At 40.7% G+C, this 22,507-nt stretch overlaps 1 protein-coding gene across 2 annotated transcripts in view; it reads right to left on the bottom strand.

The window, feature by feature from the left end:
- The window catches only part of LOC141802991 (semaphorin-6D-like), a 207,582-nt gene that overhangs the window by 85,255 nt on the left and 99,820 nt on the right, over positions 1–22,507 (bottom strand). For both annotated transcript variants that reach the window (XM_074686839.1, XM_074686840.1), the window contains exons 3-5: positions 17,668–17,788; positions 2,672–2,891; positions 257–371 (exon numbers count right to left, since the gene is read on the bottom strand). In XM_074686839.1, the coding sequence (XP_074542940.1) occupies positions 257–371; positions 2,672–2,810 (254 nt within the window). In that variant the 5' untranslated portion in view covers positions 2,811–2,891; positions 17,668–17,788. The remainder of the gene's footprint in view (positions 1–256; positions 372–2,671; positions 2,892–17,667; positions 17,789–22,507) is intronic.

Raw genomic sequence — 22,507 nt, 5'->3', positions numbered from 1 at the left:
ATATTGTAAGAAAATGTTTTTCACTCCATCCTTTATGCAGCTCTCTAAAATCATTTCATCAGTTTTTGTTTTTCTGCCTGTGTCTCTGAAGTGTTTTTCTTTCTGTTTCTTTGTTGATAACTGTTGAACTACAGGAACTTTAATCTGAACGCTGCTTGTTTTGCTGTTAGAGGACTCTGGATCTGATTTGGATATGACTCATGTAATTCTGCCCGTAGAGAGCATGTGTGCACGTGTGCTTGTGTGCATGTCTGACCTTGCGGCGATGTACAACATGTGGTTGATGCGTAACATCCTCTGGAAGTCCAGGCCCAGGCGCAGTGTGTCATTGTCCTGGAGGAGACCTTGAAATCCTGGAAACTGGTACGACTCTGCACAGAGAAAGAGAAAAGCAGTGAGGATGGCGCTGTGTGTGAGAGACGCCTCATTTTCTCCTCTTATTCATCAAACCTGCAGCACGAGGAGCAGAAGCTGGGAGTCAGGTTTGTATGAAGCTTCAGGACAGCTGTGAGAGTTGTAACGTCACACAGAGATGGTTGTGTGTTTGCTTTTGTTGAGCCAAACTACAAGTTTAATAAGAGGTTTAAATGACTCAGGGAAAATAGCCTTTAAAGCTAGTTCAAATAAAATAGAAGTAAGTAAGAAAGTAGCTCATTAATGTGTTTTTTTTTAATTCAGTAAGTTTTGATTCAATAAAAACAATCTTGTGCAGTTATGTAGATGAATAAAAAAATAAATAAATGAGGATTTTTTAAACACCAATGATATCATAATGTTAACTAGGGGAAATAAGGAATATTTTAAATAAAAAACTGATAAATAATCAGCATCTTTTGTCTCTTAAAAGTGCAGTTCTCCTTCTGGTAGGGTTTGACCGACTTTCGTATTACCTGAGCCAGGTGAGGAACGCATGTCTGCTAAATAGCATTCGCTGAAAGATTCAAAACTGAAAAATCGGAGCTATGTAGACACAATAAAACAGGGCCTGTACTCTTAATGTAATAAAGAAACGTTGATAAAATACTAACAGTATGTAAAGGAGTCATAAACGAATAAATATTTGATCATTTTGAAACTATTGTTTCAGTTAAAGCGAAGCAAAACCTACTTTAGTGTTAAACTCAGGATTGCTAAAGTTTAAAGGAAATAGTCCAGTTATTTGTAAGAAAAACATAACAACTGTAGCTAAGTTAAGTCATTTTGAAATTGCTTAAACTTCTTGCTTACTTTCATAATTTAAATGATTACTTAACGCTGGTGTGTTTGGTCTGTTTACTTTATTTATTTAGTTTTTTTTTTTTTTTTTTACCTTGAAACAGAAAAAAAGAAAAAATCTAAGAAGAATCTGTCTCATCATGCTTCACGAGTAAAATCCAGTCAACTTTGAAAAGTTTACTCTTCTTTTTTGAGTTTGGAGACTGCACAGCTGAAAAAAGGAAAAAAAACTTGACTGTTTGTGAGAATCTGTTAAAGAAAACTCTGCAGGATGAAGCGTCATGACTCTGATTTCTCCTTTTCTGTGATAATCAACATTTGTTTTATAAGAAAAACAAGAAGCATGCAGTTAAATCTTTTCAACATGCAGCCATGACTGCATGTAGACTGTACCTTTAATACACATTGAATCTATATTGGCTGCATGTTAAGTGCAGGTTTCCTGCATGTTAGATGCAGGTCGACTCTATGTTGACTGGATGTTTTTTTGCATGTTTTTTGCATGTTTGATGCATGTTAGCTACGTGAATGCTGCATGTTGGCAGCGATATTGCTGCATGGCGTTAGCTGCACCGTGTTTGCATTTCTGTTGCATGTTTGCTGAATGTAAGGTGCGTGTTGGCAGCAGTATTGCAGCATGTTTGCAGCATGTTGGTTCTATATCAGCTGCATGTTGTTTGCATGTTGGCTTCACATTAGCTGCATGTTTGCTGCACATTTGCAGTTTGCAAGCTGCTTGTAAGCTGTGTGTTGGCAGCAGTATTGCAGCATGTTGGCTGCATGTTTGGTGCTTCTAAGCTACATGCTGTCAGCAGTATTGCTGCATGTTTGTTGCACATTGGCTCTATATTTGCTGCTTTTTTGCTTCATGGTGTTTGCATATTGCCTGCATGTTTGCTTCATGTTGGCTACATATTTGCTGCTTGTAAGCTGTGTGTTGGCAGCAGTTTTACTGCATGGGTGTTGCATATTGGCTCTATATTTGCTGCATGCTTTTGCATGTTTGCTGCTTGTTAGCTGCATGGTGGTTGCATTTCTGTTGCATGATGGCTTCATGTTTGCTTTACATTGGCTTAATGTTTGCTGCATTTAAGCTGCACATTGGCAGCAGTATTGCTGCATTTTTGTTGCATTCAGGCTCTATATTTGTTGCATGTTTTGCATGTTCGCTGCTTGTTGGCTGCATGTTTGCTGCATGTTTGCTTCTTGTAAGCTGCTTATAAGGTTTGTGTTGGAAGCAGTATTGCTGCATATTTGCTGCATGTTGGCTCTTTATTTGCTGCATGTTTTTGCATGTTTGCTGCTGGTGTTGGCATTATTGCAGCATGTTAGCTGCATGTTGTTTGCATGTTGACTGCCTGTTTGTTTCCCCTTTGCTGCATGTTGTTTATTTCTTGTTGTTTTTGTCAGAGTTGAGTGTGGACAGAAACGGACCAATCAGAGGATCTGAACTCACGGTCTGAGCTGACCACGCTGATCGGCTCCAGGTCTTTGGGGAAAGGTGTGGTGGACACGGCCTCTGACAGGAAACACGAGGTGAGGATGAGCAGAAGCAGCTGTGGCCGCCAGGGAGACAGCCAATCAGCTGGAGCCATTTTGAAGGAGGCAGACAGGAGGGGAGGAGGAGGAGGAGGGGGCTGGGTTTGGTGACGTCAGCAGGTCATGGTCGGCACCAGCTGTGGGAGAAGAGAAAGAGAAGTTTGAGTTCGCTGTCTGTGTGTGTGTGTGTGTGTGTGTGTGTGTGATTGGGTTTTATCCTCCGAGGTCACCCTCTCTGTCTGCTGCTGCTATAAATCATTAGGGATTAGCATTTAGCCTAGCGGTTAGCCGTGCATTAACCTGTCAGGTCACAGAGCAAAAACCTGCAATCAATTACACGGATTAGCATTAGCTTAACGACGGCTCATCTGAGATGATGTTGAGACACACACACACACACGCACTAAACAAAATGCACATTAAACATGCAGCAAAACTTCCTTTGACTCGCCTCTCTTTTTTTTTGTTTTTCAGCTGAAAGTTTAGACATTTTGGTTTCAAATCTCTGTGCCAGACAAAAACAAAGAGCTGAGTTTGATTCAGCAGCCAAGAGTTAAATTAGTCATGTGAAAATATCAGAACATCATCTGCATAAAGCCGGAGTTAAACCTGTAAACATCACTCGACTTGATCCCATCAGCAGAGACGGACCGTGTTTGCTGCTCCGCCGCCTTCTTTAAAATGCAACATCTTATATAAAGTGTAAATCAAACTGCGCTGAATCATGTCTGAACCAAAGCCCAGTTTAATTTTGAGCAGGTATTTTCACCTGCACCGTCCCACTGTTTGTTACATCATCACAACACCAGAGACGGGACACGACTTCTTATGAAATGTCTCAAACAGGTCTAAATACAGACACCTTTCCTCACAGGAAGACTATGTGTGTGTGTGTGTGTGTGTGTGTGTGTGTGTGTGTGTGTGTGTGTGTGTGTGTCAGTATACTCTCATTAGACCGGGCAGTTTGTCTCGGCCTCGTCTCGGTGAATGAGAATTGACATCAGGGCTGCTTTTGCTCCGAGCAGCAAATTAATGATTTAAGGGAATAAAACACACACACACTCACACACACACTCTCACACACACTTCAGAGGCTTCTAATGGTCTAAGTGAAGGACGTGCAGTTGAATCTAAAATAAAAAGTCTACCGCTTCTCCCCCTGAAGACGGACCAATCATAACTCATAAACCGACGATGGTTTCATAACCTGTGTTCACTTTTCTGTTCAGTTCTCTCCTGTATTACTTTTACACACACAGGGGGCGCTACAGGGATCAGATGTTTGAAGCCTTTTTCCCTCTGAATACATTCATTTAATCCAAACTGTAACTTCAAGTCTTAAAATTGAAGCTGACATTTTAAAAGTTGCAGTTCCTTAAGTGTCCACTAAAGGCTGGCTCTAAAAGCGCCAAGCCACATACACACCCATTCAAAAACACAGATCTCTACAGCAGAAATAAAAATGTTAACAGCCTGGTTCAAAATAATTTTTGGCCTGACTTCTCTCAGTGTGTGCTGGTTTTTCTATCAGCACACACTGAGAGAAGATTTTCTTTTAACTCTGCATTATCAGGCAGTGGTTCCCAAAGTGGAGGCTGCAAAACGCCTTTCAAAATCTAAAAGCATATTAAGTTGCACATTTCATCCTTTATTGTAAAATTCTAAAAAAAAAAAAAAAAAAAAAAAAAAAAAAATTGATATAAAAGCATACAAACAGAAAATACTTAATCTGTTTTTCTTTGTTAAAGATCATGAGGTGGCTAAACCAGGACACACTGGTCTTTGGTGCCACTATTTAACGAGTTGCAAGCTGAAAAATTTGAGGCCTAATAGTTCAAAAGCAGTGTTGGGAATAGCAGTATAACAATAACGGCATTGATTATGCTGTCACTTTTTCCAGTAAAGGATAATCTAACTTTTCAGCAACAAATATCACACAGCTACCTGTGTGTGTCTGTGTGACCTGCAGTCAGAGAGGATCTCATGAACCGTCTTTGGATCAAACCAACTCCAGGGAGAGGGGGGATGCTTTTTGAGGTTTGAATGTAAGGCTCAAGTAGCCGACTCATTTTAAATCTGAAAAACTATTAGAGGTGACAGGACCAGACTTGAAAATAAGGGGTCAATCTGGAGAAATTACAGGCAACAAAATCTAGTTTATCTCAGGCCTGGACCACACAAATATGGATATATTCCTAAACACATTTTTCTGTCCAGTTGGGCCTCTCTACCACACAATCACGGCGATTTCACCGACATATACAGAGATTTTTTGAAACAGAAAAAAAAGTGAAGAATAAAAAATATTAGATCAAGCTGGTGTTGACGCAATGACGTCATTGCGTTTAACAGCAGTGTAGCAACAGTTGCCAATAACAAGAACGATGGCCGATATTTACCGCACCATTTCCATACAGCTCTACAGATGAATGTAATGTATTTATTTATTTTGCCATCTCCTTACTTCGTTGACTGCTTCTTTTTCCTGTTTTGACTGCGCATGCTTGTAACATTCTTCTTCTGTGGTTTTCATTTTTTGCTAACCCGCCACTTATCGGCCAGATGTGGTGTTGCAGCCTTCAGAGGCGATCGTTTTTAGTTTTGCCTCTTTGTATGGACAGAGATATTTCTGTGGTGTGCACAAAGATTTTTTTTTTTTTAAATAGTGACAAAGATATCCAGATATCCTTTTCTTGAGGAATGAAGTCTTGCGAGCTGAGCGTCCATAAAGGCCATGGTGGTGGAGTGCATTGCCTATTGTTTTCTCTGTAACAATTGTACCTGCTGCCTCCAAGTCTTTCTGGAGCACTGTGTCGTATTTAACTGCTTGGTGAAAAAACAACCTTTTTTATAGGATCATCAATTTGCTCTAGCCCAGCTGATGTTGGTTTGCACTAATTGGAAGTTCAAGTAATAATTACTGACAGATTTCAGGTGGTATGGTGCATTTCCTGTCCAAAGTATACAGCCTTTCCATGGTGTGTTCAATACTTTTTTCCTGTGTTATCGTACTTAATTCCACATAACCATCATTTATGGACCTGAACGTTGTGATTTCTTTTCATGTGTGGATTATTTGAGTTAATATCAATGTCTGGTAGAAATTTTGTTTGAATTGCAGCTTTGTAAATAAATGCAATGAGAAAAAAGTTGACGCGTTAAATACGTATTTTCCCCACTGTATATTTGAAAAATAACTAAACTTTAGGATTTATTGATTGATTTTTAACTGCACTTTTTTGCACAGTTTAAAACTTAGGATATAAGGGTAAAAATGATGTGAAGCACATAAAAATACTCCCAAAAAGTTGACTGTGCTGGATCCTAAAGGGTTAATTTAAAATATTACAATCACTCCACGCTCCTCTTTAACCTTTGCCTGTTTTGCCCTCCTGGCAGAAGTTGTTTAAGTCGTTTGATCATTTTTATTCACTGACTTTTGATTTAAAGGGTTAAACCCACACTCTGTTTTAAAACCGGCTCTGAATAAGGTTTCGTTTCACTTTGACGCCTTGTCCTCCTTAAATTCAGCGTTATAATCCAAGAAGCTTTTAGATCAATGTGAGAGCTGCGGTCAGTAAACACTGCTCACCCCTGTGTGTGTGTTTATATGTGTGTGTGAGTGTTAGCTTAGAGCTCTTAGCACTAATGTAGCTCCTGCATGCTTCACCTCCTCCTCTCACACCTCGGTAACAGAGGAGAGAACGTGAAACAGAGAGGAGTCTCACAGGCACAGGAGGACAGGAGGACAGGACTCCTCGTTTTTCTTGACGACGTCTGTTCTGATCAGTGGTTTTAGTTCTGAGGCTGCACGAAATGTGAGGAAAGGAAACAAGGAAGCTTGAAGAGGAGGAAGGAAGGGACAAAGCTTTTCTCCATGTCAGCTCATTTCTAGGCTGCAGACGAAGACAGAGAGGAGGAGGAGGAGAAGGAGGAGGAGGAGGAGGAGGAGGAAGGCTCCTCACCTGTGGGACTGCCTTCGTTTCATTTGTCACTTGTTATGACAGAAGGAGGCAGAGAGAGGAGGCCAGAGGGAGGTGAGTGATGGGAAAAGAAATGAGAGGGGAGCGTGTCACCTTCATGCTGAGCTCCTTCTTTTCTGCTTTGTCACTGTGATATAACAGGAGAGGAGGAGGAGGAGGAGGAGGAGGTAACAGGTAAGCCTGAAGGAGGAGAGGAACAGATTCTGGATTCTGTGCTGCGTTTCTGTTTCTGTCTGTCACGTAGTTTCCTCTGAAAACACGAAATCATCATTCTGCTCCCGTTTGTTTCAGGGAGACGGAGAGGTGGAGAAGGAGGGAGGAGGAGATAAGAAAGGATGGAGGAAAGAGGGGGAAAGAGATACAGAAGGGAGGGAGAGAGAATTTAAAAGGGGAAAAGAGGAGGTAGGAGAGAGGAGATGAATAGGAAAAAAAGAATGTGTGCGAAAAGGATGGTAGAGAAGAAGGCAACAAAAATAGAGAGGAGGGGGAAAGAAGGGAAGAAAGGATGACAGCAAATAAGAAAAGACAAAGAGAGACCAGAGGGAGAAGAAGAAGGGGAAGAAAAAGTGGGAAAGAGGAAAGGAAGAAAGGCAGAAAACCAGGAAGAGTGAGGAGAGAAAAACTGGATGTGTGAAAATAAGATGACAGCAAAGGATATATAACAAAAAGAGAAGAAAGATGGAAAACAAGGTGGACTGAGGAGAAGAAAAAAAGGTTGAAAAAAGGAAGAAAACAAAAGATTGGGGAAGAGAAACCAAGGAGGGAGGACAGAGAACAGAAAGAGCAGATGTATGAAAGAAGGAGAAAGGGGAAGTAAAGGATTGGGGGTGCGTCTCAAAGCGATAAACTGCAGTCTCCTCTCTCCTCTCTCCTCTCACCCGGAGAACTTTCTTTGTCCCCATTTTGAAGACTGTCCCAATGTGAAAATGGGCTCTATGCACGGATGGCTTACAGATTGGCTTGTGGTGGCATGGGCATTTCCAGTTACTGACAGAAGCAGTAGAAAGTTACAGTTATGATGGCAGAGATCAAATAAACACGGTGTCTGCTGGAGTTGCCTAGAGTGTCTGTTAATGATATACGGAGAATCATCCAGGTATCTAGTTCAACACCATGTAGCAAGTCGTATAAAGGCTTTATAATGTTTTTGTTTGGAGCTTTAAAGGTAATTTGCTAACACCAGCTAGCCTGAGCAAGAAGACTTACTTTCATGTTTAAATTTGAGAGGTACCTATACCTCTGACTTCATGTGTTTGTAATTTTGTAAAAGCATAAAGTAAAAACGTGGCTACGAGAGATCTCCCTGAGAGTGACTAATACAGAACTCTCTAACAAGATATATGCTAGCGGGTAGCATACATAGATAAAAATTTGTTTTTCCAGCAAAATAGCAACTTTCATCCTAAAACACACAAACAAGTGTAGTAATCTTGCACAGGTAAGTCATTTTTATTCCACTCAACATAAATCTAAAGCTCTAAATCTACCAAAAATGATATAGCGCGCGAGCTTGATGCTAACGTACAACGAGAATTCTATTAATATGCTAGCACTTAGCATACATCGATAAAACTTTTTCGAACAGATATATATATATATATATATATATATATATATATATATATATATATATATATATATATATATATATATATATATATATATAGTTTAATTTGTTTATTTTAGCTTGGGAATTTAATAAAAAGTCATTATTTTAAAATGTTTGAATTTGTTAAAATAATAATTTTGAAATATTTAATAAAAATAATTTAATTAAAAATATAATAAAACATATTTCATAATAGCATTGCCTTTTTTAAGATTTAATGGCTATATTATATTTTTTCAGCTATTCATCAAAATGCTATTAATTTAAAATGTTCTTTTTATTAATTTAGCTCAGTTCACGTGAAAGACAGGTGCCCTATAGCTGTACACAAAGCTCTTGCCACTTCCAATATGGCCGCTATAGCTGATGTGCATCTCAAGTGTGTGTATCTCAATGCTTCATTATGTCCTTTTTCTTTTATCCACACCATGTCTTTTCCACATCTAACTTTGTTTCCAAGTTTCAAACCTTCCAGCAGACGTGTTTCATCTTCTGTTTTCCACAGAGGAGCAAAGTTTTTGCAACTTTCTTTCTGCAGGAGTCTTTAAAGTCCTGTTCATTTTCCCTCAGACGACTTCACACGCGTCACAGTGGAAGCTGTGGAGTCTGAAACTGTGTAGCTTGGATCAGCAGAGCTAGAAATGAAGAATGACGATGTGAAACATCTGATTCTTTGCTATGAACCTCTGAGTGTCTCAATGAGCCCAGTGTTTCTTCACTCTGCTCTTTTTAATCACATTACCCGTCATCAGCCTTCATAATAAACACCTCTGTGAGCCGCTGCGACCTCGCTGACATCAATCCCATTAAACCCTCACAGTCGTCCTGACGTTCTCCAATAACAGTTAATCCAGCAGCACCGGGTCGGAGAGGTGATCCAGCCGCTCGCTCTGTCTCACTCTCAGTGATTTGTGGTTTAAACTGTCTGGCGTACAAACAGGAAGCTGATTTCTATCAATTATCCAAATGAAAGCAGCAGCAGCAGCAGCAATATTTCAGACAGCAAGCTGCGGTTTGTTGGAGGAAAACAGATGGTCCACTTAGTGTTTGTGGTTTATTAGAGGAGGAGGCAGGCTGATGGATGGAGGGATGGATGGATGGATGGATGGATGGGGGCAGAGACGCACACATCAGGACAATTCAAGGCCAAAAATTAGAGTGGAGAGGGTTTAAAGTTAGAAACATCTATCAGTGAAATGTGGTTTCCTTACAGTGAAGTTAACGGCAAACTGTCTTAGACCTGCATTCTTTAAGATGTCCATCAGGGGGCAACACCACAGGCTGTTAATATGAGGATGATTGCTCAGAGGTCTACAAGAAAATATTCCTCCTACTCATCTGATTTTTTTTCGCCACACACCACAAGGTAAGGTATTTATCAGTACAGTTACGTAGCGCTATGGTGACACGGTAGGCTAACCTGACAACAAGCTAACTGTCAGTTCATGCAGTAGTTCAGTAGTCATCCATATGTAGTGCTGTGAGAAGTGTTGGTGAGAATGTGTTACGTTAGTGGACATAGTAACTGCTGCATGTGGGATGGAATGAACATTAGCACAAACAGTTTAGCCCTGTCTAAAGCAGATGGAAAATTTTCAGTGAGTCTGCCTGATCCAAACAATCTTTATCCCCCTTTGGCTCCTCCTCCGTGTCGGCCCTTGTAGGCTGATGACGATCTCCTCTCCTGGATGGTATGCACACAGATGCTCTACCCCCTCCCATCCCCCACCTTTCTCCTGTGAACTTAACTCTGGTTCAGACCTTCGAGGTCACCATCAGACGGCTCAAACATTGTTGAGTCTGGGCGGGGGTGGAGTCCATGGACTTACACATACTCACATAAAGTCATATGGCACACACAACCTTGAGTTCAACGCTTTCTTTGGCTCCGTTACAGTTCAGAGGGTTGATGCAAGTAAGGTTGCGTGCGCGCCCCCCTGTGGCTGAGCAGTGACATTTGTGCAAGTCTTCGAGTTTTTGTCTGTTGTTATCATGTGCTTATATGCTGTGGTGTTTTTTTCTTGATCTCAAACTACGCCCCCCTCTCTTCTCCCAATGTTGTTTTTTTCATATCTATTGCAAAGGGGCGCTGGGTAACTGGCTGCTCCTAGGTTCATCCCATTTCTGTCTTTCCCCATGTTTGTCTTCTTATATTTCTTGGAAGGGATGTAACTGAAATGAAATTTTCTCACAGGGATCAATAAAGTATTCTGATTCCGATTTTTTTAGCCTGTAGCTCGTGCTCTATCCCTCTCCTGTTTAGTTTTCTTCTGCTCTTCTACAAAATTAATTACAAGAATTGTTTTAAGCAGAGAAAAACACGTCTCACAGTTAAACTTCATCATAGAGATTTGGACGTGCCGTGAGTCAATCTGGTCCTGCTCAACCACAGCTACGAAGTAGCATTGGGAAACAACCTGGATCTGGCGATCTAGTTATAAAGCATGGATTACGATCAGGCACGCAAGTCAAAGGGAGAGTTTTTCTAGATCACTTAGAAACTCCTCACAGCCGCTTTAATGTCATTCGTCTTCTTTGAGTTACTTAAATCTCATTCTGTGTTTAATCTCATTTTTTCTTTGATCTCATTCTGATTTTTTTCTTCTTTCTTTGATATTGTTTTGTCACTTTATTTTCTGCTATTTTTCGAGCTTTTACAGTCACTTAAATCTTGTTTTTTTTCTGTTTCTGTTTCTGTTTTCTGCTTATTTGATATCTTTCCACTTTTTTAATCTCAGTCTATTGCTTCAATTTCAGTTTATGGCTTCGATATAATTCCACTTCATTGATCTAATTCTGCTTCTTTAATCTCATAATGTCATTCTTTATTTACAGTCAGAGTTTGTTGAGTCGCGCTGACCTGAGCTCTCATCCTGAGAAACTGTAGAGATGTTTTTGTTCATAACAAGCAGCTCTGCCTCTACTTAAGGAGGTAATATCTCACAAATTGACTGTTACATCTCCACTTGTCGGCTGGTTACGGCTTTTATTGGTGTGATGAAACACAGGGTGAGGTTGTAGCAGTTTTTCTTATAAATATATCTCCTCTGTTCGCTCGTCTCAGTTCAGCAGATGCAGAGCGTGTAACAGAACGGGAAGCACGAAAAACAACTTTTACTTTTGGGAAAGCACAAAATCATAAAGACTATAACTTTTTATTTCTGCACTGATCAGATCTGGAGGTGGATGTTGCTGAAGCTGGTCAGGAAAGGGTTAAACGTGTCCAGGCTGATGTGTGGCCTCCCACGGCGAGCTGTGTGTATCGATTAATCCAGCCCGTAATGTGAAATCAATCAAACTCCATCCTCTCCGTCAGGTGAGGGGATGAAGCAGATCAGATTTATGATCCAATCTGAAAATCTGCCTTTTCAATAAATCAGAGTAAGCCTCCACTTCCTGTTTCAGCCCCGTGTGACAGATCAGCCTCGCCGTTTAAATGACAGATCGTTCCCGCCGGCAGGAAGATCATGTTCAGGCAGCAAGAAACACGCGACGACGAGGAGGAGAACAAGATGTTTCAATTATCTTAATGAGTCCTCGCTGACTGACGGGACCGCAGCGAGCTCCTCGGTTTGTTCTCTTTGAGACGTGTTAAGGTTTTTCTGCTGAGGCGGAGACGCCTGATTGTTTTCAGCGGCGTCTGCACAATCTGAGGCACGTGGGTGAGACAAAGAAACCCAAAGAGAGTTCGGAAAACAACCCAGGAGACGACAGAGACATAAAGGTTTCTGACAGAGAGAGACGGAGGTGAAACAGGAAATCAAACAGCTTCAGAAGGCGAGAGTCGGCGTGATGATGAAGAAACAAACGCAGGTTTAAAGACGGCGGTGGAGTCAGAGAGTTTATTTCAGTCAGAGGAGGAGCGTTTGAAGAAGAATCATTTTATCAGAGATTATAACTCTGAATGTCTAAAATCTTCTCTTTGAATGAAGCTTCAGCTGCAAAGAGTCAAACGCAGAGCACAGCTTGTTCCCGTTTCACGCTCAGTCTGTGGTCGATGGGTCTAATTCCTGTCACTCACATGGTCCGAGTCAAGTCAATTAGAGCTCCAAGAGGAGATATCGACGTTTACTCGAGGAGATAAACAGGATCCTGCCTGAGGAGGAGGAGTTGGAGGGATTCAGGTTTAACTCACTGACCTGAGAAGAGGACGAGTCAAAGTTGAACGACCTCAACCCCTCTCCTCTACCTGAACGTTGATGTTTTGGTTGTGTCAGGATGCCCTTTGTGAGTTTCTAGGCGGAGAGTAGGCGTGATTACATCAGCCAATCACAGTGCGCCCAGAGCACAGGTGGCTTTGCGTGTTGATAGCAGGTGGACGTAGCACGGAAAAAGAAAAACACAACCAAAGCTTTTACTGGGGATATACTGATCCAACTTTCTGTTACAGATACAGATACAGACACAGATATCTGGGCTTTGGGTATGGACTGATACTGATACCAATCAGATACCAGTGCAAAATAACAACTGCGGGATAAGACTGGTAATGTTTTGAGGAAAAGGCAAAAAATGAGGGACAATGGAATGGTTCACAAAATCCACACTTTGGTCCGGTGTACATTGTTGTTGTTTCTAACACCTTTGTTTTTACCATATACCCTGATCATTAGGGCTGAACAATTAATCAAATTCAAACCAACGTCACAATGTAACAGAATGCAATTTTCAAATTGTAAAGGCGGCAATTAAAGGAAAAGTTCTGAGGTTCATATAAAAAAATGCAATCCACACGTTTCCATATTTCAGTGGTTGAGCTACTAAACAAGGGTGAAGCTTGGCTTTCAGGAACCTGGAGAGCAGCACGGGTCGAAAAGCAACGCATATTAGCTTTTTGCTAACCAGGTACCATAGACTGTATAAAACATGGTAGTCTCGCTGACGTCACCCGTCTGTTTCTGAAACAAAAAATGAAGCACATCGGCTATAGCGGCCATATTGGTAGTGGCAAGGGCTTCGCCTACAGCTATTTAGCGCCTGCCGGTCAGGTGACCTTCAGCTGTGTCTCTTATTGGGGGAGCTCACGATCTTAATATTCTCTGAACTGCTGAGTTTGAAAAAAAATCACTCCCCGCACAGTGGGTGTGATGGTAGTAAAAATTAGTGACTCAGACAGGCGATGTTTTTTGAACCAGGTTGTAAATAGGTTAATTTCTGCTTTGAAAACTGCTCTTTTTGGCTTTGTGTATATGTGACTTACGCCACTTCTGGAGCCAGCCTCAAGCGGACACTCAAGAAACAGCAGATTTTAGCACTTCCGCATTATCTCATATTCTTAGACAAAAGGTTGCTGCTTGCCAGGTACGTGTCAAATACCTGTGATTAGCTTATGCTAACATAACAAGTGAGGTGCACGGCTCTCCAGTGTCTCCCATGTAGAAACGTGATGCTACAGTTGGTTGCTGGGCTAGTGAGTGTGTTCACGTAGTCTCAGTCAGAGGCTGTGGGTGTGTGCTGCCGCTGGCACTGAGCCAAGGAGGAGGAGCCCAGTTTGAAAATAGGAAGTAAAATAACAGAGAGAAGAGCAGAAAACCCTTCTTAGTCAATGGGAACAAGGTGCCACTATTTTACTATTTTTCCCACAATCCTTTGCTGTAAACAATAATTTACCATAAAGATCTTTACCTCTTAGTTCCTGCAGATCTTACATACTGCAGCTGAGACTACTGCATGAGTACTGGACCTAATGTTAACACACACACACACACACACACACACACACACACACACACACACACACACACACACACGCACACACACACACACACACACACTCACACACACACACACACACACACACACACACACACACACACATCTTAGTGTAATGCATGTACCCACCCCTGCAAGTGCGTCATCTGAGTGTGTGTGGGTCTGCGGCAGACTGTGCCACCCCAGAGAGTGTGTTTAAGCTAAGCGTGTGTGTGTGTGTGTGTGTGTGTGTGTGTGTGTGTGTGTGTGTGTGTGTGTGTGTGTGTGTGTGTGTGTGTGTGTGTGTGTGTGTGTGTGTGTGTGTTTTGGCCTTGGATGGGCACTCAGGGTGCCAGACTGAGAAAGTGGAATCAGTTTTCATCCTGACAGGCAATCCACCAGCTTCTACCACCGAGTGTGTGTCTGCATGTGCATGTGTGTGAGTGTGTGTATGTGTGTGTGTGACTGAAGGACAAACTCTAAAACACTCTGAGGGAGAGGGAGCAGCTAAAGGAGTGAGGAGCCCTGCAGAGAGAGGGATACACAGCTCCTCCTTGGTGTTGCTTTAAAGGAGGATGGTTTGGTTTTTAATGAAAGTGAAAAATGAAAAAGAGAAAAAATGAGCCCTGATCAGACCCGGGAGTGATCTGAGCTCTAATGCGAGCCACAATCAATCCGAGCGCTCAGTCAGAGGAGGTGCAGACACGTTTTTAAGCCCTGTGAAATCCTGATTTCATGCAGCTTTCTGTGTTTCTTTTGGTTTTGGATCACAGACTCGCAGCCGAGAGGACGCTCGCCAAAATATTCCTGGCTTCATTTCATATCAGCTTCCTGTGATTTTCACAGCGAGGCACTCTAAGGTGATTAAAAAAGCTTAAATGATCTGTTGTCTTGTCTTAACTTGGGGCTGATTGAGGATTCAAGAGTCAAACATGCTTGAGCAGACTTTAGAGCGTGTTATTTCTAATTATGACTTTTGATTTTCCCCTCCCTGCTTCGTTTATTTCATTCGACTTCTTTTCACGGCCTCTGATCTCTTCTCCTGAGTTTTTCTTGTTTTGTCTCAAACTTGCTTTTGCAGATCCCCTTGAATGGCTAAACTTCCTGACTCAGACTGTTGCTGTATGTGTCTGACAGCCTCACAGAAAGGATCATCACCTTTAGCTGTTCAGAAATATGGATGTCACACCTCCCCCTCCTTCCATTGGATAAAGAAGGAGGCTCCAGTTGCTAAAGCTAACGCTAAGGTGTCAAAGCTCCCTCAGGTGGGTCCAGTCTACAGCCGAACAGAGTCTCTGTCTGGGTTTGAAGCTAACTCTTACAGTTACAAAAAGGTTGAATGACTCGGGTTTGTAACATTTCCTCTCAGCACTCCTCCCTGCTCAGGTAATCAGGGAACGCAGCGATGAAGGAGCCTCATTTGTCAACGTGGCTGCCCGTTAAAGATCAAAGGGGAAATTTAATGAGCGGAAGCAGAATGCTAAGGTCAAGGCCACATTCTTAGAGATCAAAGGTGGAATTCTAAAATCAAGCATGGAGAAAGAGCAGAACTCTAAAAGGTCAAAGGTGGAATTTCAAGATCAAAGAGAGGGTTCTAAGATCAAGGTCAAAATCTTAAAGGTCAGTGGCAGAGTTCAAAGACCAAAGAGATTTCTAAAATCTAATGAAATTCTACGGCGTAAAAGAGAAACCTACAATAACAGAGAATTCTACAAAATCGAAGGGAATTCTAAGATCAAAGAGAATACTACAAGATCAAAGGTGGACTTTTAAGATCAATGATAATTTCAAGGTGAAAAAATAATTCTGAGATTAACGACTGAATTTCAAAATAAAAAGAATTGGGTTCTACAAGGTCAAAGGGAATTCTAAGATTAAAGACTGGATTCTAAGGTCAAAGCCTGGATTCTACAAAATCAGAGGTGGAATTCTTAGATCAAAGAGAAATTTCTAAAATAGAAAGTTCTAAAATCAAAATAATAGAACACGATCAAAGGTGGAATTCTAAGATCTTAGACTGGATTCTACAAGATCAAAGATAATTCTAAGATTAAAGAGAATTCTACGGAGGGAATTTAAGGTCAAAGTGATTTCTGAGATCAGTGAAAAATAAATGGTCAAAGAGAATTTTAACGTCAAAGACAGGATCCAATTTCAAAAAACAGGGTTCTAAAAAGGTCAAAGACTTTACTCTAGAAGATCAAAGGTGGAATTCTAAGATCAAAGAGAAATTTAAGGTCAAAGTTAATTCTAAGATCAAAGACTGGATTCTGCAAGATCAAAGGCGAAATATAAGACCTAAGAGAATTCTAGAATCAAGGAGAACTCTGAGATCAAAGAGAATATTACCACATCAAAGTTGGAATTCTTAGATCAAAAAGAATTTTAAGGTCAAAGGGAATTCTAAGATCAAGGACTGGAACTTAAGATCAAAGTGGAATCTAAGACCAAAGAGAAATTTGAGGTAAAAGTGAATTCTTAGTTCAAAGACTGGATTTTCAAGATCAAAGGTTCAATTCTTAGATCAAAAGCAGAATTCTGGCTCTGACCTGAGTATTTTAAGAGAAATGTCAAAATTCTAAGCTTCCTATTTTCCTTTGAGGGTTTCTTATTTTATAACTTTTTTGTCCAACATAATATTACTAATTCAAAGTAAAATTTCCATAAAAATGAGCACTGATAGAAACCAGCCTAAGAACTACCTATGACAGAAACGATGATTTACAAGGATTTATCTGACCCAAATTCTAGAGTTTGACCCATGTCCTCTCTTCGTAAGACCGAGTAGGTGAAGTTTATGATAGGGCCAAACGATTCTACAAAATAATCCTATTGCTATTTTTTTGGACCAATATGGGGAATTAGCATGTATTTTTTTGGGAGAGGACATTTATATTCTGCATTAACCTCTGAACAAGCAATACATAATAATAATAATAATAATAATAATAATAATAATAATAATAATAATATAAGTAATTATAATAATAATAATAATAATAATAATAATAATAATAATAATAATAATAATAATAAAAGTAATAATAATAACAATAATAATAATAATAATAATAATAATAACATTGCTGAGTTACTATTTTCCCCACAGGTCTGAGTACATGAAACTTTTTTTTTTTTTTTTTAATTGCAGCCTTTACAATTTGAAAATTGTATTCTATTACATTGAAATGTTGGTTTCAATTGGATTAATTGTTCAGCCCCAGTTAGTGACCTGCAGGGGGAGCTCAAAATGCTTTGGCTTCACTTTGGAGGAGCAGTCGTATCATCCATTTCCTTTAAACAGTCTAAGACCTCTGCAGAAACACACCTTTCTGATAGAAATAAAAGCAGATTTTGACCTTTTTGAGTTACTGAAATGACATTTTGTCCAACATTTTCTGTCTTTTCCTGTGTGTGTTTGTGTGTGGGTGTTTTTATGTTTCATGGCCTTCATCCACTGCCCCTCTCCCCTGTGAACAAAGTGTTGTCATGCAGAAACACTTAAAAGGAAGTGTGTTCAACTGTGTGTGTCTCGGGGTCAGCTGTAAGCAAAGCAAACGGAGGTAAACAACTGAGACTCCGACTTCTAGAAAACAAAGAGAAGAAAAACTGAGCCTCAGTGAAACTTACAGAGTGAAAATCTGCTGATGGACAGGTGGAGCCTCCAGCAGGTCAGGTGACAGGATGTGCTCACTGTGATCCAGGAAGTAAGCAGGAAGTCAGAAGGCGGGGGTGGACCCCCTCAGAAATCCTGGAGGAGCAGAAAAACAGACGATCAGAGAAACATCCAAACTTTGCTGAACCTTTATTTTCATTCGACACTGTCGTTAAGATATTCTGATTCTAAGGCTGCGCTGGGGAGAAGAAACGGTTCAAACATCGAACTAGTCGCTTGTTTTGTTTGGAAATTTGGTTAGATTTCAATCTTTGGTGGGAAAAAAAATTCAAAAGAAGCCAATTGGGAAATTTGTGTAAAATCTGGATGTGGGAAAGATTCCATTTGATCAGCTTATCCACATAAATAAAACATAAAGTCTGATGTTTGCCTTTAATTTCAGGGGAATTTCCTTCTAACTCCATCAGGATGCTGCGATGAGATCAGAGCGAGCTTCATGTGTTGAACAAAGACGCGCCTCTTGTTGCTGAACGGGGTAATTGGATTTCTCCACCCGCAGGTTTGGATCCAGAGTCTCTGAAGGTTTGAGAGCTCCACTGCTGGCTGAACTCCAAACCAGCAAAATCTAATCAGCTGTTCTTTTGGCCTTCAGCCGATCAGTCCGACTGATTTCATTCATCGAAGAGGCAGCGAGCCAAGGCTTGGATAAACACACAAACATGAGATTAACATGCAGAGGGAGCCATGTTTCCCTGCTTCCTCCCTTTGGATCCTCAGAGCGATGTGACGTTCAGAGCGAGAAGAAGAAGAAGAAGAGTTCAGTCACAGTCACAGTTTCTTTATTGGGACATCCATCTCCTCTAAATAAAACCCTGACAAACGCTAACTGGCGAACTGCTCCAGAGTGTTAGCGAGGTGTTTACAGGAAGTGGTGCATGAGTTAACCTTCCCTAATGAGAGTCACTTACACCAGTGGTGTCCAATAAGAGGTGACCTTCAGGTCAAGCAGAGCAGCACACGAGGAGCTGACACTGACGCCGAGTGTAACTGTGACAAGAGCCAATCGGATCCCGCCACCACAGAGCAGCAATTTCATGAGGAACTGATTCTACACCCCAAGCATGCACTGGAGCAACAAATGTGGATTCATCCGCCACTGAAAGTAGTCCATGGCAGTATGGATGTTCGATACCACTTTTTTCAGTACAAATGTCTGTCTGAGCATAACATATTTTTTAAATACATCAACAAAAGCATAAAATGAATCTGTCAGATTTTTTTTTTTTTTTTTAAATAAACTGAAGTGTGAAATAAACCAGTTCACTCTCCCTTGTTTGTTCATGTTGTCTGAACAAGACCTGACGCATATTTGCTGTGGTGTTTAACCACAGCAAGTGGCAGCAACTACTGGCGAGGAGGATTTACTCGACTAGGGCTGCAGCTATCGGATATTTTAGTATTCGAGTATTCTACTGAAAATCCTATCGATTAATCGAGTAATCGGATAAAATACATTTTTGTTTAGTTAAAGAGCAGTTATTTTCAAATGAAATGTTTTCTCTTTAAGAAAAAGAACTTTCTGATACAGCATATCACTACGAACACTTGCTTTGGTAGCTCCTAAAAACACACTTTGACACATTTTTTGTGCCTTGTACATCTCATCAAATGTTGCGGACCCAAATGGCACCCGTTTCGTAGAATGACCCATTAGTCTCCAAACTCCAGAAAAGAAGCTAGATTTGTTGCTAGTTGCTATTTTGTATAAGAGGTAGCTTTAGGGGTCTGAAAACTCTCTTAATATGGCCTCAGCTCTATTTGAAATACCACTCTTTGATCTTTTTTAAAATTAAACGATTCCTCAAGGCGGAGAAAATTACTCAAGTAATTTTTGTAATCGAGTACCTCGAATCATTCGAGGAATCGTTTCAGCTCTATACTCGACACAAGTTTCTTTTTCTTTGAGTATTGGCTGCTGGTATCAGCGGCCTCTGCGAGTACAGACATCTTGGAAAAAAAACTTGATCCTTGTAATCGTGCTGACCCGTTGTGAAGCAGCACTTTCAGCAACCAAACAGTTTGGAGCCGACCCAAAGTTGACGCTAATCAAAACGGAAAAGAGGGTCTGAAATACTGAAATCCAAACAGAAACATATCACACCACTTTGGGGTTATAGAAACCAAAATGAAAGTGAATCCTCACTTTAGTTTTCACCAAATTCGGTTTGTCTTGGTACGGCACACATTTTGTGGTGTTAAACCAGAACAGGTCCCCTGATTACAGACATTATTTTTTGTATCCCAGAAGGAGGGGCTAGAAACACTGCAGTTCATTGATTGGTGGAAAGAATCATCACTTCCTGTGCAACAGCCTTACTTAAGAAACACAGCTTGATTGTTCTTTGTAACAAAGAGCCACATGCCAATCACAAAGAAGACGAATCACTGGAAGTCTTTCCCCATCGCTCTTTGTTTACTGCATCAAGTTTTTCTTCTTTGTTGGATTTATAAGCAACGTCTGGAACGTCAAAATTGTGTACAGAGTTAAAAATTTTGAGTGTGGTTACACCCCGAACAACCCAGAATAAGATTAATTTGACTTAATTTAACTTAATTTCAGTTCTCAAAATGAGCAGCTGAAGTTCAATCCCAACCTGTGGTCCTTTGGCAGCATGTCGACCCTTATGAACAGCATAAAAAGGTGCAACAAGAACAACTGGACTCTAAACTTCAGAGAAACCAAAGAGTTCCTGGGGAGAACCATGTCTAGCTAACACCAAACTGCAAGCTAAAAAGTTCCCTGCAGGGACTTTTTCCAGACACGCAGATGTAGAAGTTAGTGCTGACTTTCTTCTTTCTGGTTTCAGTGCGGTTTGCCGGCTGCAGATCAGGGAAGAGCCTCCAGGGGGCGATAAAGACAGTGGAGAAAAACATTAGATGTTTCCTCCTTTCTCTTGAGAGCTTTTTAAACTTACGGTGTCTCAAGAAGCCAAAATATTGTAACAAAGCTAAAACTAATCCAGGAAGTGAGCTGTTCTGCCCTCTGGGTGGCGCTACAGGAGCTTAAGAAGCAGAACACACAGAGTTAAAACAGCAAAGCGCTCCTTTAATCTCTAATATAAGAGATAATAAATATCATGTCAGATTAATCAGAAGCCCGACCCTCTGGGAGGTGGGAGGTCTCCACGGTGGCACGCTTTAAGCTTGATGTCTGACAGATTTGATTTGTTTTTGTTGATCCCTCTGTCCTGATTTCATTACACGTCATTCAACATATTAAACCTTTCAAAGACTAAATCTGATCCTGTCCCAAACTAATCCCTCCTGTGATCGTTTTCAGAGGTTAATCCTCTGTGACAGTCTCTCCCTCTGTCTCTTCTGACTTTTATCATCACGCTGACGTCTACTTCACTCCTTCATCCCTCTCCGTCTCCTCTCCTCCTCCTCCTATCTGTTCAGCCATCCATCTCCTTCAGCTCCCTCTCCTCCAGCCTCATTCTGACTGCATGTAATCTCTGAAATCCAAACAGCCCCGGGCTTTATTGGCAGGAACAGTGAGTCTGTACTGCCAGAGTTCTCAATAACAGCATAAGTGATAAATAATAACAAACCAAACGCCACAAAGAAGACATGAAGTCAGCAAACAGTGCTGCAGCTTTAAAGTGGGCTCAGAGGGAACTTTACAGTCTGAAGTCTAGAAACAGTCGACAAATGCATCCAGGTTCATCCAAGAGTTCTGGTTTACTCAGGTAACTGGTCCTAACTGGTCCCAAGCGTGGACAGCATGGCTTCACCATTTACCACTGTACGGTTTTAAAGCCAAACTACCACGTCACAGGCGCCGCCATTGGCAATCAGAGCCTGTGCAGTAGAGTGGGTGAGTGAGTTTTTTGAGTCTAATCATGTTTTGACTCTACCTCACGACATATTTTACAATCCCTAAAAAAAAATACACAAGAGCGTCAGCTGTCAATCATCGTTAAACGTTACATAAAAACCTCGTTTTTAACCTCGTATCATTATTGAAAATGAAACTTTTCAGAAAAAAAGAGGACCTGAATACAAGACAGCAAAATGATATCTTCAAATCACCACAACAATCGGACGTGAGAAACATTTCTATGAGGTGTTTTAATTTTTCAAAGTTTGACCACAGCCCATCTGGAATGACTGGAGAAATGGATTTTTTGACCTATGGTGCAGCCAGCCACCAGGGGGAGCAAGATGACGTCCACTTTTTTTTTTTTGTTATTTTCTATGCTCCCAAGACATAAATGGATGTTTCCATGGTTAAAAAAATGATTTATTGGCTAAGTGTGTTTTTTTGTGTCTTGTATTTTTATTTCCTTATTACCTCCGCCAAGGAGGTTATGTTTTTGGGAGAGTTTGTTTGTTTGTCTGTGAGCAACACAACTCAACAAGTAACAAAAAGATCTTGATGAAATTTTCAGGAAATGTTCAAAACAAGATAAGGAAAAAATGATTACATTTCGAAGGTGATCTGGATCACTGTCTGGATCCAGGATCTTTTTAAAAGGACTCTTTATCGTTGTGAGATAGGGCCTTTTTCACCATATGTGTATATAACTCCACCATAAATGGTCGGATTGCTTTGCAAAACAATACAAGACAAGGTCACCATCATTTCTGACAGATGTAAAAGTACGATCCAGATCCTGACAATATTCTGGATACTAAGATCCAGAATATGAAATATGTACTGGGTTATCACCATTTTCAACTCTGTCAGGAAACAAATTATTGTACAAACCTGCAACTAACACCAAATTGTAACAGACAGTTTTTAGTTTAGTTTAGTTTATTTCGGTCACATCAACATGAATCTCACCCACA

This window comes from Halichoeres trimaculatus, unplaced genomic scaffold (genome assembly GCF_033239565.1).
Source record: "Halichoeres trimaculatus isolate MK-OKI-2021-1 unplaced genomic scaffold, fHalTri1.1 fHalTri1_scaffold_14, whole genome shotgun sequence".
Taxonomy (NCBI): Eukaryota; Metazoa; Chordata; class Actinopteri; order Labriformes; family Labridae; genus Halichoeres; species Halichoeres trimaculatus.
Note: the sequence above shows the minus strand (reverse complement) of the source record. Positions and strands in the feature narration are given on the sequence as shown.